Source organism: Rhinolophus sinicus, chromosome 4 (genome assembly GCF_057876585.1).
Source record: "Rhinolophus sinicus isolate RSI-liver-muscle chromosome 4, RSI-T2T, whole genome shotgun sequence".
Taxonomy (NCBI): Eukaryota; Metazoa; Chordata; class Mammalia; order Chiroptera; family Rhinolophidae; genus Rhinolophus; species Rhinolophus sinicus.
Window position 1 is genome coordinate 46,617,256 of NC_142504.1, and position 13,139 is coordinate 46,630,394.

Consider the following 13,139-nt stretch of genomic DNA (forward strand, 5'->3'; position numbering starts at 1 on the left):
AGTTCCATTTCAGATTTTTGAGATACCTCCATACTGTTTACCATAGTGGCTACACCAATCTGCAGTCCCACCAACAGTGCACAAGAGTTCCCTTTTCTCCACATTCTCGCCAGCACTTGTTGTTTGTTGATTTATTGATCATAGCCATTTTGACTGGGGTTAGGTGGTATCTCATTGTGGTTTTTATTTGCATTTCTCTAATGATTAGTGCATTTTTTCATATGTCTGTTTGCCACCTGTATGTCCCTATTTTAGAAAAATGTCTCTTCATGTCCACTGCCCATTTTTCAATTGGGTTGTTTGCTTTTTGGAGTTGAGTTGAGTGAGTTTTTTGTAAATTTGTGATATTAACCCCTTATCAGATATGTAATTGGCAAATATCTTTTTCCATTCGATAGGATTCCCTTTTTGTTATATTGATGGTTTCCTTTGCTGTGAAAACACTTTTTAGTTTGATGTAATCCCACATGTTTATTTTTTCTGTTACTTCCCTTGCGTGAGGGGATATATCAGTAAAAATCTTACTCCGGGTAACATCTGTACAGTTTCTTCCTATATTTTCTTCTAGGAATTTTATGGTTCCAGATCTTACATTTAAGTCTTTAATCCATTTTGAATTTATTCTTGTATGTGGTGTAAGGAGGTGGTCCAGCTTCATTGTTTTGCATGTGTCTATCCAAGGTTCCCAGCACCATTTATTGAATGACTGTCTTTACCCCAATGTATATTCTTGCTTCCAGTGTCATAGATTAAATGACCATGTAGGCATGGATTTATTTCTGGGCTCTGTATTCTGTTCCATTGATCTATGTGTCTGTTTTATGCCAGTACCATGCTGTTTTGATTACTGTAGCCTTGTAGTATAATTTGATGTCAGGTATCGTGATACCTCCCGCTTTGTTCTTATTTCTCAAGATTGCTGAGGCTGTCCGGGGTCTTTTATGGTTCCATATAAATTTTAGGATTATATGTTCTATTTCTGTGAAAAATTTGTTGGTACTTTGATAGGAATTGCGTTGAATATGTATATTGCCTTAGGCAACATGGACATTTTAACTATATTAATTCTTACTATCCATGAACATGGGATGTGTTTCCATCTATTTGTATCTTCTTTCATTTCTTTCTTCAGTATCTTATAATTTTCTGAGTACAGATCTTTTACTTCTTTGGTTAAATTTATCCCCAGGTATTTTATAGTCTTTGAAGCAATTGTAAATGGGATTGTTTTATTTTAATTTCTCCTTCTGATGTTTTATTATTGGTATATACAAATACAACTGATTTCTGAATATTAATTTTGTATCCTGCTACTTTACTAAATTCATCTATCACTCTAATAGTTTCTTGGTGGAGTCTTTAGGGTTCTCTATATATTGTGTCATGTCATCTGCATATAAGGACAATTTTACTTCCTCCTTGCCAATTTGGATGCCTTTTATTTCTTTTTCTTGCCTGATTGCTGTGGCTTGACTTCCAGCACTATGTTGAATAGAAGTGGAGAAAGTGGGCAACCTTGCCTTGATCCCGATCTTAAGGGGAATGGTTTTCACTTTTTCCCATTGAGTATGATGTTAACTATGGGTTTATCATATATGGCCTTTATTATGTTGTGATATGATCCCTCTATTCCCACTTTCTTAAGGGTTTTTACCATAAATGGCTGCTGGATTTTGTCAAATGCTTTTTCTGCATCTATTGATATGATCATGTGATTTTTATTTTTCATTTTGTTAGTGTGGTGTATCACATTAATTGATTTGCGGATGTTGAACCACCCTCGCATACCAGGAATGAATCCCACTTGATCATAGTATATGATCTTTTTCATGTATTGCTGAATTCTGTTCTCTAATATTTTGTTGATTATTTTTGCATCTATGTTCATTAGAGATATTGGCCTGTAGTTTTCTTTTTTTTGTGATATCTTTGTCTGATTTTGGGATCAGGGTGATAGTGGCCTCATAAAAAGTGTTTGGGAGCCTTCCCTCCTTCTGGATTTCTTGGAACAGCTTGAGGAGAATAGATGATAATTCTTTTTTGAATGTTTTGAAAAATTCACTTGTAAAGCCATCTGGCTCAGGGCTTTTGTTTGTTGGGAGATTGTTGATTACTGATTCAATTTCCCTGGTGGTAATCAATCTATTCAGGTTTTCTGTTTCTTCTTGAGTTAGCCTTGGAAGGTTGTATGCTTCTAGAAAATTGTCCATTTCTTCCAGATTGTCAAATTTGTAATTTCTTAAAATTTTTTGTATTTCTGCATCTGTTGTCACTTCTCCTCTTTCATTTCTGGTTTTATTAATTTGGGTCCTCTCTTTTTTTAATGAGTGTGGCTAAAGGTTTGTCGATTTTGTTTATCCTCTCTAAAAACCAACTCTTGGATTCATTGATCTTTTGCATTGTTTTTCTGGTTTCTATTTCATTTATTTCTACTCTGATCTTTATTATCTCCTTCCTTGTACTCCCTTTGGGCTTATTTTGCTGTTCTTTCTCCAGATCCCTTAAGTGTGAAGATAAACCGTTGATTAGTGATGTTTCTTGTTTCTTTAGGTAGGCCTGCAATGCTATGAATTTCCCTCTTAGGACTGCTTTCGCGGCATCCCACAGATTTTGGGTCGTCGTGTTTTCATTTTCGTTTGTCTCGAGATATCTTTTGATTTCTTCCTTGATCTCTTGATTGATCCATTCATTATTTAGTAACAAGTTATTCAGCCTCCATGGATTGGTGTGTCTTCCAGTTTTTTTCCTGTAGTTCATTTCTAATTTCGTAGCACTGTGGTCAGAGAAGACAATTGGTATGATTTCAATTTTCTTAAATTTATCAAGACTTGTTTTGTGGCCTAACATGTGGTCTATCATGGAAAATATTCCATGTGCGCTTTAGAAGAACGTGTCTTCTGCAGCTTTGGGGTGAAATGCTCTGAAAATATCGATTAAATCCAAGTGGTCCAATGTGTCATTTAAGGCCGTTGTCTTCATATTGCTTTTCTGTCTGGAGGACCTGTCCCTTGTTGTTAGTGGTGTGTTAAAGTCCCCTACTATGATAGTGTTACTGTTGATCTCTGTCTTTATGTCAGTCAATATCTGCTTTATATATTTAGGTGCTCCTATGTTGGGTGCATAGATGTTTACTAGGGTTATGTCCTCTTGTTGGATTGATCCCTTTATTATTATGCAGTGCCCATCTTTGTCTTTTAATATATTCTTCATTTTAAAGTCTGTTTTGTCAGCTATAAGTATTGCAACTCCAGCTTTTTTCTCATTTCCATTTGCATGAAATATCTTACTCCAACACTTCACTTTCAGCCTGTGTGTGTCTTTTGATCTGAGGTGAGTCTCTTGTATACAGCATATACAAGGGTCTACCTTTCTTATCCGCTCAGCCACCCTATGTCTCTTGATTGGAGCATTTAATCCGTTTCCATTTAAAGTGATTATTGATAGGTACATAGTTATTGCCATTTTTAAATTTGTAGTTAGATTTTTTTCATATTTCTTCTATTTACAGAAGTCCTTTTAGTATTTCTTGCAATGCTCGCTTGGTGGTAATAAATTCCTTTAGCTTATTCTTTTCTGGGAAGCTCTTTATCTCTCCTTCAATTTGAAATGATAGCCTTGCTGCATAACGCAATCTAGGTTGTAGGCCTTTGGTTTTCATCACTCTGAGTACCTCCTGCCACTCCCTCCTGGCCTGCAAAGTTTCTGTAGAAAAGTCTTTTGATAGTCTTATAGGAGTTTCCTTGTATGTAAGCCACTGTCTTTCTCTTGTTAGTTTTAGTATTCTCTCTGTGTCTTTAACCTTTGCCATTTTAGCTATAATGTGTCTTGGTGTGGGCCTGTGTGGGTGCATCCTAGTCGGAACTCTCTACACTTCCTGTGCTTGTATGTCGGTTTCCTGCACCAGGTTAGGGAAGTTTTCAGTCATTATTACTTCAAATATGTTCTCGATCGCTTGCTCCCTTTCTTCACCTGCTGGAATTCCTATGATGCACATGTTGTTGCGGTTGATGTTATCTCAGAAGTCTCTTAAACCATTTTCATTCTTTTTTATTCTTTTTTCTTTTTGTGGTTCCGCTTGGGTGATCTCTGCTAACTCGTCTTCTAAGTCGCTGATTCCATCCTCTGCCTCATTTAACCTACTGGTAATTCCTTCAAGTGTGTTCTGTGTTTCAGTAATTGTGTTCTTTAGTTCTCACTGGTTGTTCTTTATGATTTCTCTATCCTTCCTTATGTTGTGACTTAACTCCTTAAACATTCTTATCATCAGTGTTCTGAACTCTGTCTCTGATACGTTGGTTACCTGTAGTTCATTTGGTTCCAATTCTGGAGGTTTCTTCTGTTCTTTTATTTGGGACATGTTTCTTTGTTTCCCCATTCTGGCTGACTCTCTGTGTTTGCTTCGATGTATTAGGTAGATCCCCTAGGATTCTTGGTCATTGCTGGGGGGGGTCTTATGTAGTATGTGTCCTTTATATTTGACTTGCACCACTTCTCTATTCTCCTGTGCGTGTGCTCCAAAAGTGACTGTTGTGTGTATTCTCTTGTTCAAGTTGAACTTTAATTGCTTTTGGCTTGTCAGTAGGTTGGATTGACTCCTACGCTGTCTAGTTGTGAGCATTGGCTCTGCCCACAGTGGATGAGCTGCTGACCCAGGTGAGGCTTGACCCCCATGAGGTCTTGTGCCTGTAGAGAGTTCCCTCTGGGTGTGTCACTTGTAGGTCAAACCCGGTATTACTTTGGTTTTGTCTGGAGTTGGCCTCTGGGTGTGTTGTAGGGCCCTGGTGTAGGGCGATTTCAGAACAAACCAAATCAACAAGCACAACAACAACAGCAACAAGAACAGCAAAGAAAAAAACCAGATACACTCACATGTAAAAACAACCGATAACCCACACTCCACACAGGCAAAAATATCAAACACACACACACACACATAAAAATCAATACAGAAAAATGGAAAGAAGGAAGAAAAGTAGGGCAGAGAAAATAAAAAAGAAAGGAAGAGAGAGGTAAAGGGGAAGATGTATATATATATATATATATATATATATATATATATATATATATATATGCTAAAAATGATACTAACAGACACACAAAAAAGCAGCGCCAGTCTTGACTTAAGCTCACCAAACAATCTCCAGGTTGTCCTCTTTTGTACAAAGAGTCCTCTCCGTCTTGTGGAGGCAGAGCCGGCCACCTGGTGCCCAGAGTGACCCTGGCACTGCAGTTCTAGGTGCGCGGGGCTATGGGCTGTGGTTGGTAGTTTTTACAAAGTCAGTGCAGTGTCTGCTCTCGCCTGCACATACGCGCGCTGAGTGCACCACAGCCGGCCCTGTGCCCAGGTCTGCTGAGTCTTAGGCATTTCTTCCCTTGGGGGTGTGGGGGATAAGAGTGGAGGTGTGTGGGTGTGTGGAAGGCTCGATATTTCTGAGCTGCTGAAGGCCCTGAGTTGCCTCTGCCATCTGCTGTTAACCCCACATGTGTCTCTGCAGCTGTAATTGTCCTGCCGCAGCAGCCCAGAAAAGGTGGGGGCTGGGAAGGGAAGTGTCTGCCATCTCACAGCCCAGCAGTGTCACACTCTTCCCAGGCTCTGCCCTAGGTCACTGTTGCAAAGCGGCTTTTTCCAGGTCCTGAGCACTACAGCTCCTCAGCACTGCAGCTCCTCTGTCGTCTGACACTGCTCTTCAGTTCAGGGACCAGCTTGAGACTCTGGAAGGGCAGGGGTAGGATTGCTGTGGGAGAGTGGGGGAAGGGGCCCAGGTAGGGCTTTTGCTGTTTTGTTTGACCTAGGGCCCAGCTGGAGATTTCTGCTGAGGTTACTGCCTCAATCATGGGATGCGCTGCTCTCTCGGCAGGAGAGTTCAGCTGTGGGACGCAGAGAAAGAGCCCATCTCCTGGCTCTTGTGATCTCTGTTCTGTGTCCTGGGACCCCCACGTCTCCCAGCCGCGGATGTGGGCTGCATCTCCACACCACTCCCTTCCCTTTTCCCCGGCTCACCCAGTTTGCCCACCTCCGAGTAATCCTCGTAGGAGCCTCTTAGCTGTTCTGTGTGATGAGCAGCGTGTCCTTTGATGGGTTATAGATGTTCAATTTGTGGTACGTTCCGGAGGAGAACGCAAGAAGACCACCCCACTGCCGCAATTTCTCTAGACTCCATTCTTTGATTCAGCTGAGCTGGTGGTAGAATCTAGTGCTTGACAAGGATTGTGCTGAATGGAGTGTTAAACCTTTGGGTTTTTTCCTGCTCCGTGCTCCAGCACAGTTCAGGGAAATGTTCCATTCTCACCAATAATGGTGACCCAACCATGCTCTGACCTCTAAGAAGAATGGGATGTGGGGCTGTTGGCAGCTCATGTCACTTTAAAGATACACATGTTTAGACAGTGCTGGAATCATGGGGAAGAGACACTCTATTTCTGTTGGGACGCTGCTGGGATGTGACATCACCCTGTGGCTGTCAGTGGCCACTTTGCTTTCATAAAGGGAAAGACCACCTGAGAATGACGCCAGCACAGTGGAAGGAGGCAAAGCCAACAGGTCAGGAGAGATGATTCCTGTTGACATCATTGGGCACGCAGGAAGGAGAATCTCTCACAGAAGCCCCTGTGGACTTCCTGAAATACCTCATTAGCCAAAACTAGGTCATGAGTCCCTGCCTCATCCAATCACTAGCAGGGGGTTGGGAGAGGGGACTGGTCACCATAACTGGCTTGGACCGTCTGTGATTCCTTCCAATTGAGCATCCACAAGAAGAAGGCAGCATGTGTGCTGTGTGAGCAAGCAACACCATCCTGCCACAAAGGAGAAATGGACAAGGGAGCTGAGGGTTCAAAGCCAAGGGAACAGAAGACCAAGAGCGTACAACATGCAAAGGTGCAGAGTTGTGCCAGTTAAGTCCAAGTATTACATCACTACACGCTCCTCATACTGGAGGATGCAAAACAAGAGTACCCAATACATCTTTCTGAAGCAAGACATTTATTGAAAGGTTTGGAAAACCAAGGGCTTTAATAAGAACCATCCCCTCCCCACAGAGCAGGGGAGGGAAGAAGGGCCTCAGGAAAAACAGTCCAGTCTGTGAAGTTTCACCCATCTGGGGGCCGAAGTGGTGGACCTGCAGCAATGGTGGTCCCTCCTCCTGTCTCCCAGGGAGCTCCAGGACGTCCTCCAAGGAGATCCTTCTGAAGGCTCCGGTGATGCTGGATGCCATGGCGATGCCAGATACCCTGGCCGGGAATCCCACGCAGAGACGCCATGGCACTGGTCACATCTCCGCTGTCTCCTGGCCCAAGTCCTCTCTCCCACGGCTCCTTGGACACAGCATGTGTATTTCTTGTACTGCTGCGACCTGCAGTTTGCATCCAGCCTCTGGCCGATCTCCCCCACCACGTGGTCAGGCTCCCTGGACCTCAGTTTCATCTATTTCAGCCTTTAAAATGCAGGGAGCCAGGCTTGACATCCCTGGAGTCTTGCTCTAGCCCCACGTTTGCTGTCAAAAGTCTATAGGGGCTTTACTTGACTACGTCTGCAGCACCCCTTCTTTGGAGGCAGACAGAACAGTTTTCGTAAGAAGTTGAAGCACCCCCTAACCACCTGCCGCTGGCTCGGCTTGATGTTTTCTGTGTTTCCACTGCTGCTGCTGGTGCTGTGGATGGAGAGAGAGTCCCCAGGGTGACATTGGGGGGCTGGGCTAAGGATGGTGCTGGAACCTGGTCCGTGCTCAGGAATGGCAGTCGTGGAGCCTGGTCTGTGCTCCGGAGTGGCGGTCCTGGACCCCCGGCTGGGCTCAGGAGTGGCAGTCCTGGAGCCCTGGCTGTGCTTGGGAGTGGAGGTCCTGGAGCCCCAGCAGTGCTTGGGAGGGGAGGGCTCAGGGGTGGTATTTCTAGACTCCCGGCTGGGCTCAGGAATGGCGGTCTTGGATCCTGGGCTGGATGGAGGTGGGGTGGTCCTGGACTCAGGAATGGTTATGCTGTACTCCTGGATGTATGTAGGACCCGCAGACTCTTGGGCCTTCTGCCCTGGCTCGTGGGCCATAGGCTGCTGCTCTGCCTGCTGGCAAATGGACCACTCGGATTGAACCTCCTGGGCTGGGGATGGGCTGCGGCTCTGGAACTCAGGAGGATGGAAGGGCTTCACCTTGATGGTTCGAGTCCGGAATTTTAAGTTTTTTCTGTGTAAAATGCGGTATGTGGCCAGGATGTTATTGCCTATTTTGTTAGACAGAGTGTTCTTGATGTCTTCATAGCGAAAGCCCAGGTTCACCATTTCTTCTATGACCCAGGTGTCTATGTCATCACTGGGTGGCTCAACATACGGCTTCAGTTCTTCCTCTTGGCCCATGTTCAGCCAGGGATCTGGCATGATGGCCTTCAGATCGTCTCTCTGCTCAGGGTTGAGGTTCAGCAGTGTTTGGAGGAGGTTTGCCACGTGAATGGACAGATAGCTTGGCACCACATACCGCCCGCTGGCTATCTTCATCATCAGCTCTGGCCAGCTCGTCGCATGGAAAGGGACGGTGTCCGTCAGCGTCTCATACAGCAGCACTCCCAGGCTCCAGATGTCCGAGGCACAACTGTCATACGTTTCGCCCAGGAACAGTTCTGGGGCTGTATATAAGAGACTGCCACAAAACGTGCTGCGTTGATGGATGTTGGAGGATGCGCCAAGTCCAAAGTCTGCTAGTGTGGCATTCATCCGAGCGTCTAGCAGCACGTTTTCTGGCTTCAGGTCCCGGTGAGCAACGCCCTTCTCGTGGCAGTAGTGCACTCCTGACACCAGCTGCCGGAAGATGCCGCGGGCCATGTCCTCCGACATGCGGCCATGGGCACGGAGGTAGTCCAGCAGGTCCCCTCCGGGCACGAACTCCATGACCAGGTAGAGGGATTCTGCCCAGCTGATCACGTGGAATAGCTGGACGATGTTAGGATGCTGCAAGTCTGCCATGCAGCGGACTTCTTGCAGGAGAGAGCTGCGCGTTTTGTCAGAGACCCGTTGTTTGATGATTTTCACAGCCACCTTCGTCTGCGTGAGAACGTGCATGGCCACCACTACGTTGGCAAAGGTGCCCTCGCCGATGGATCCAATGAGCTCGTAATGGGCACTGGGGGGCTCCTGGTCAACAGGGATGTCTGTAAACTCACGTGACATGGTGACCTGCTAGCTACACTCACTGATGATACTAACAATGCTCTCCAACTGTGCTCACAAACAACTGTACTAACTACGCTGCTAATAATAATAACTATACCAACTGTGCTGACTAAATATACTATCAATAGTACTAACAATGCTAATAAACAATAACTATGCCAACTACACTGACTAAATGTAATAACTGTACTAACAATACTAACTAATAATACTAAAAAAAAAGGGACCAAGGAAAGAAGAGGGAAGGGGAAAAATAAAACGGGGGGTGGGGGTGGGGGGAGGGGCTAATAAACAATAACTATGCTAACTACACTGACTAAATGTAATAACTGTACTAACAATACTAAGTAATAACACTAACTAAAAAAATGAGACCAAGGAAACAAGAGGGAAGGGAAAAAATAAAACGGGGAGAAAACCAGCTAAAACGTCCAAGTCCAACAGGTCACCACAAATCAGCTTCCTGGGCTATAACGGACAGAAAGCTCAGCCCAGCCAGGGCCTTATCTAGCAGCTATGGGTAATTTCATCACACTGCTGCTTTATGAGCTCAGAGCCATTAACTGACCATATGTGGCTAAGGATAAACTACAGTGGTTTTCTCAGTTTTGGGTTTCTCATTACTCTGAGAAAAAGGGGGGACCCCGAAGAAATTTTTGTTTATGTGGGATATTAAAGACTGATATTTACTTAATTAGAATTTAAAGTCTGTAGGATGCTTTAAAAAGAAAAAAAAAGTGTAGTTTTTCCCGGGGTGGATAGTGTTGCATTTTGAAAAGCCCTTAAGATGATTTGTTTCCACTCCCTCTGCCAAGAAATGGTGCTGCCCTTTGAGAAGCACTACTTGGGTGTATAATAAAGTAACTTTTTATATAAAATGATCATTTAAAAGGTATCTACAAGCAATTGTTCTTAAAACCACCTTGTGTTTATTAACTCCACAGCTTAGCTGAGTAGTTCCCTCAGAAAATACTTTCAGGTGTGTATTCATTTTGGATACCTTCAGTTTGTTTGTTTGTTTGTTTTGTTTTGTTTTTAAATAAATGGAACCCTGTTAAAAGTGAATTTGCGTCCAAAAGTGGCTACTTCATAGGCATAAAATTGGCTGGGCTCAGGGGAATCAGATTGAAATAATGCTAGGGACATGAAGTCTACCAATTTTCACTATTGATTCAATGCAGTTAATTGTTTGCACAATTTCAGTTTCACAACTTCCAGAAGTAAGTGTTGCCTATTTTTCTCTAATTAGTAAATTACCACATGTCAATGTTCGATACATTGTTTAGAACAGATTTGTTGTCAACTTTTGTGTCAGTTTAAAATAATCTACTTCTAATCATGGGAAAAATGTGAATATTTAGTGATATATTGGATCTGATCTCAGTTTTCTTGAAGAGATACTTTTTTTCTTTAAGCTCTGCCTGATCCACTGTCCTGAAGCTCCAGACATAGCTGAAATGTTTTAAAACTAAACCATTAAGTCTTTAGGACTATACCTGCCATCTTTCTCCCTTAGCAGCACACAAAATGGAATGAAAGAAGCATCTTGGAATTATTATAATTCAATGCATTTGGATAACTTATTTGTGCCGTATTTATTTCAAGTGTGTTTTTGTTCTTAAAATTCATCCATTCAAGTTTGTCTTCCTCACCAGCTCCCAGACGCCGTTACCTTTCCATTAGTGAACTCTGATGCACCTCTTCCTTTGTCTTTGATCTGTTGTGAGCCTTTTGACATTATCGGTGGTGTTTTGGGTCCTACAGAATGCCCCTCCCCATGTCCCCACACATTCAGGATTTATAGGGGCACTCATTGATACTGAGATATTCTGAGAAATACTTCTGTTCTAATTGATACCTGCAAAAGTACCAAATTGGACACCTAACATGGTTCCTGAAAGGAGAGTAAGTTACAACTGTAAAGCCTCCTTTTGTCTGTTTTTGGAAGATTGTGTGCTTCTAGAAAATTGTCCATTTCTTCCAGATTGATTAATGTGTTGGCATATAGTTGCTCATAGTAATTTCTTAAATTTTTTTGTGTTTCTGTGGTGTTTGTTGGCACTTCTTTCTCATTTCTGATTTTATCAATTTGGGTCCTCTCTTTCTTTGTTTTGATGAGTTTGTCTAAAGGTTTGTCAATTTTATCTTCTTGAAAACCCGCCTCTTGGATTCATTGGTCTTTTCTATTTTTGTTTTGGTCTCTAACTCATTTATTTCCGCTCTGATCTTTATTATCTCCCCCTTGTACTCCCTTTGAGCTTATTTTGCTGTTCTTTGTCCAGATCCCTTAAGTGTAAGAATAAACTGTTGATTTGTGACATTTCTTGTTTGTTTCCATAGGCCTGCATTGCTATGAATTTCCCTCTTAGGACTGCTTTCGCTGTAGCCCATAGATTTGGGGTCATTGTGTTTTCATTTTCGTTTGTCTCGAGATATCTTTTGATTTCTTCATTGATCTCATTGTTGCCCCATTCATTATTTAGTAACATGTTATTCAGCCTCTATGTAGTTGTGTGTCTTCCAGTTTTTTTCCTGTATTTGATTTCTAATTTCATAGCAGTGTGGTATGATTTCAATTTTCTTAAATTTATTGAGATTTGTTTTGTGACCCAACATGTGGTCTATCATGGAAGATGTTCCATGTGCTCTTATGAAGACTATGTATTCTGCAGCTTTGGGGTGAAATGCTCTGAAAATATTGATTAAATCCAACTGATCAAATGTGTCATTTAAGGCTGCTGTTTCCATATTTATTTTCTGTCTGGAAGACCTGTTCCTTGTTGTCAGAGGTGTGTTGAAGTCCCTTACTATGATAGTGTTACTGTTGATCTCTGTCTTTATGTCAGTCAATATCTGTTTTATATATTTATGTGCTCCTATGTTGGGTGCATAAATGTTTACTTGGGTTATGTCCTCTTGTTGGATCGATCCCTTTATTATTATGTAGTGCCCATCTTTGTCTTTTAATATATTCTTCATTTTAAAGTCTATTTTGTCAGGTATAAGTGTAGCTACTCCAGCTTTTTTCTCATTTCCACTTGCATGAAATATCTTACTCCATCCCCTCACTTTCAGCCTGTGTGTCTTTTCATCTCAGGTGAGTCTCTTATATACAGCATATACAAGGGTCTTGTTTTCTTATCCACTCAGCCACCCTATGTCTTTTGATTGGAGCATTTAATCCTTTTACATTTAAAGCGATTATTGGTAGGTACATAGTTATTGCCATTTTGTTATTTGTATTTCTATTCTTCATTACTTAGATGTTTTTCATCTTCTTCTATTTACAGAAGCCCTTTTAACATTTCCTGCACTGTTGGATTGGCCATGAATTCCTTTAGCTTATGCTTTTCTGGGAAGCTCTTTATCTCTCTTTCAATTTTAAATGATAGCCTTGCTGCATAACGCAATCTAGATTGTTGGCCTTTGTTTTTCATCACTTTGAGTATCTCTGCCACTTCCTTCTGGCCTGCAAAGTTTCTGTAGAAAAGTCATTTGGTAGTCTTATAGGAGTTCTCTTGTGTGTAACCCGCTGTCTTTCTTTTTCTGCTTTAGGATTCTCTCTTTGTCTTTAACCTTTGCCATTTTAACCATAATGTGTCTTGGTGTGGACCTGTTTCGGTTTATCGTGGTTGGAACTCTCTGCACTTTTTGGGCTTGTATATCGGTTTCCTTCACCAGGTTAGGGAAGTTTTCGGACATTATTACTTCAGATATGTTCACGATCCCTTGCTTTCTCTCTTCACCTGCTGGTATTCCTATGATGCGCCTATTATTGAGTTTAATATTATCCCAGAGGTCTCTTAAACCATTTTAATTGTTTTCTGTTCTTTTTTCTTTTTGTTGTTCCATTTGGATGATCTCTGCTAACTTGTCTTCTAAGTCGCTGATTCGATCCTCAGCTTCATCTAGCCTGCTGGTAATTCCTTCCAGTGTGTTCTTTATTTCAGTTATTGTATTCTTTAGTTCTAACTGGTTGTTCATC

The 13,139-nt window shown here is 42.3% G+C and overlaps 2 protein-coding genes across 3 annotated transcripts in view; one reads left to right on the forward strand and one right to left on the reverse strand.

Annotated features, from left to right (window-relative positions):
* FAM185A (family with sequence similarity 185 member A) overlaps positions 1 to 13,139 on the forward strand; it is a 71,903-nt gene that overhangs the window by 44,348 nt on the left and 14,416 nt on the right. The gene's annotated exons all lie outside the window — the stretch shown is intronic.
* LOC148758366 (serine/threonine-protein kinase MARK2-like) lies at positions 6,279 to 9,380 on the reverse strand. Its single transcript, XM_088797793.1, has one exon. It carries the CDS (start codon positions 9,149 to 9,151, stop codon positions 7,505 to 7,507), a length of 1,647 nt encoding a protein of 548 aa, XP_088653919.1. The 5' UTR covers positions 9,152 to 9,380; the 3' UTR covers positions 6,279 to 7,504.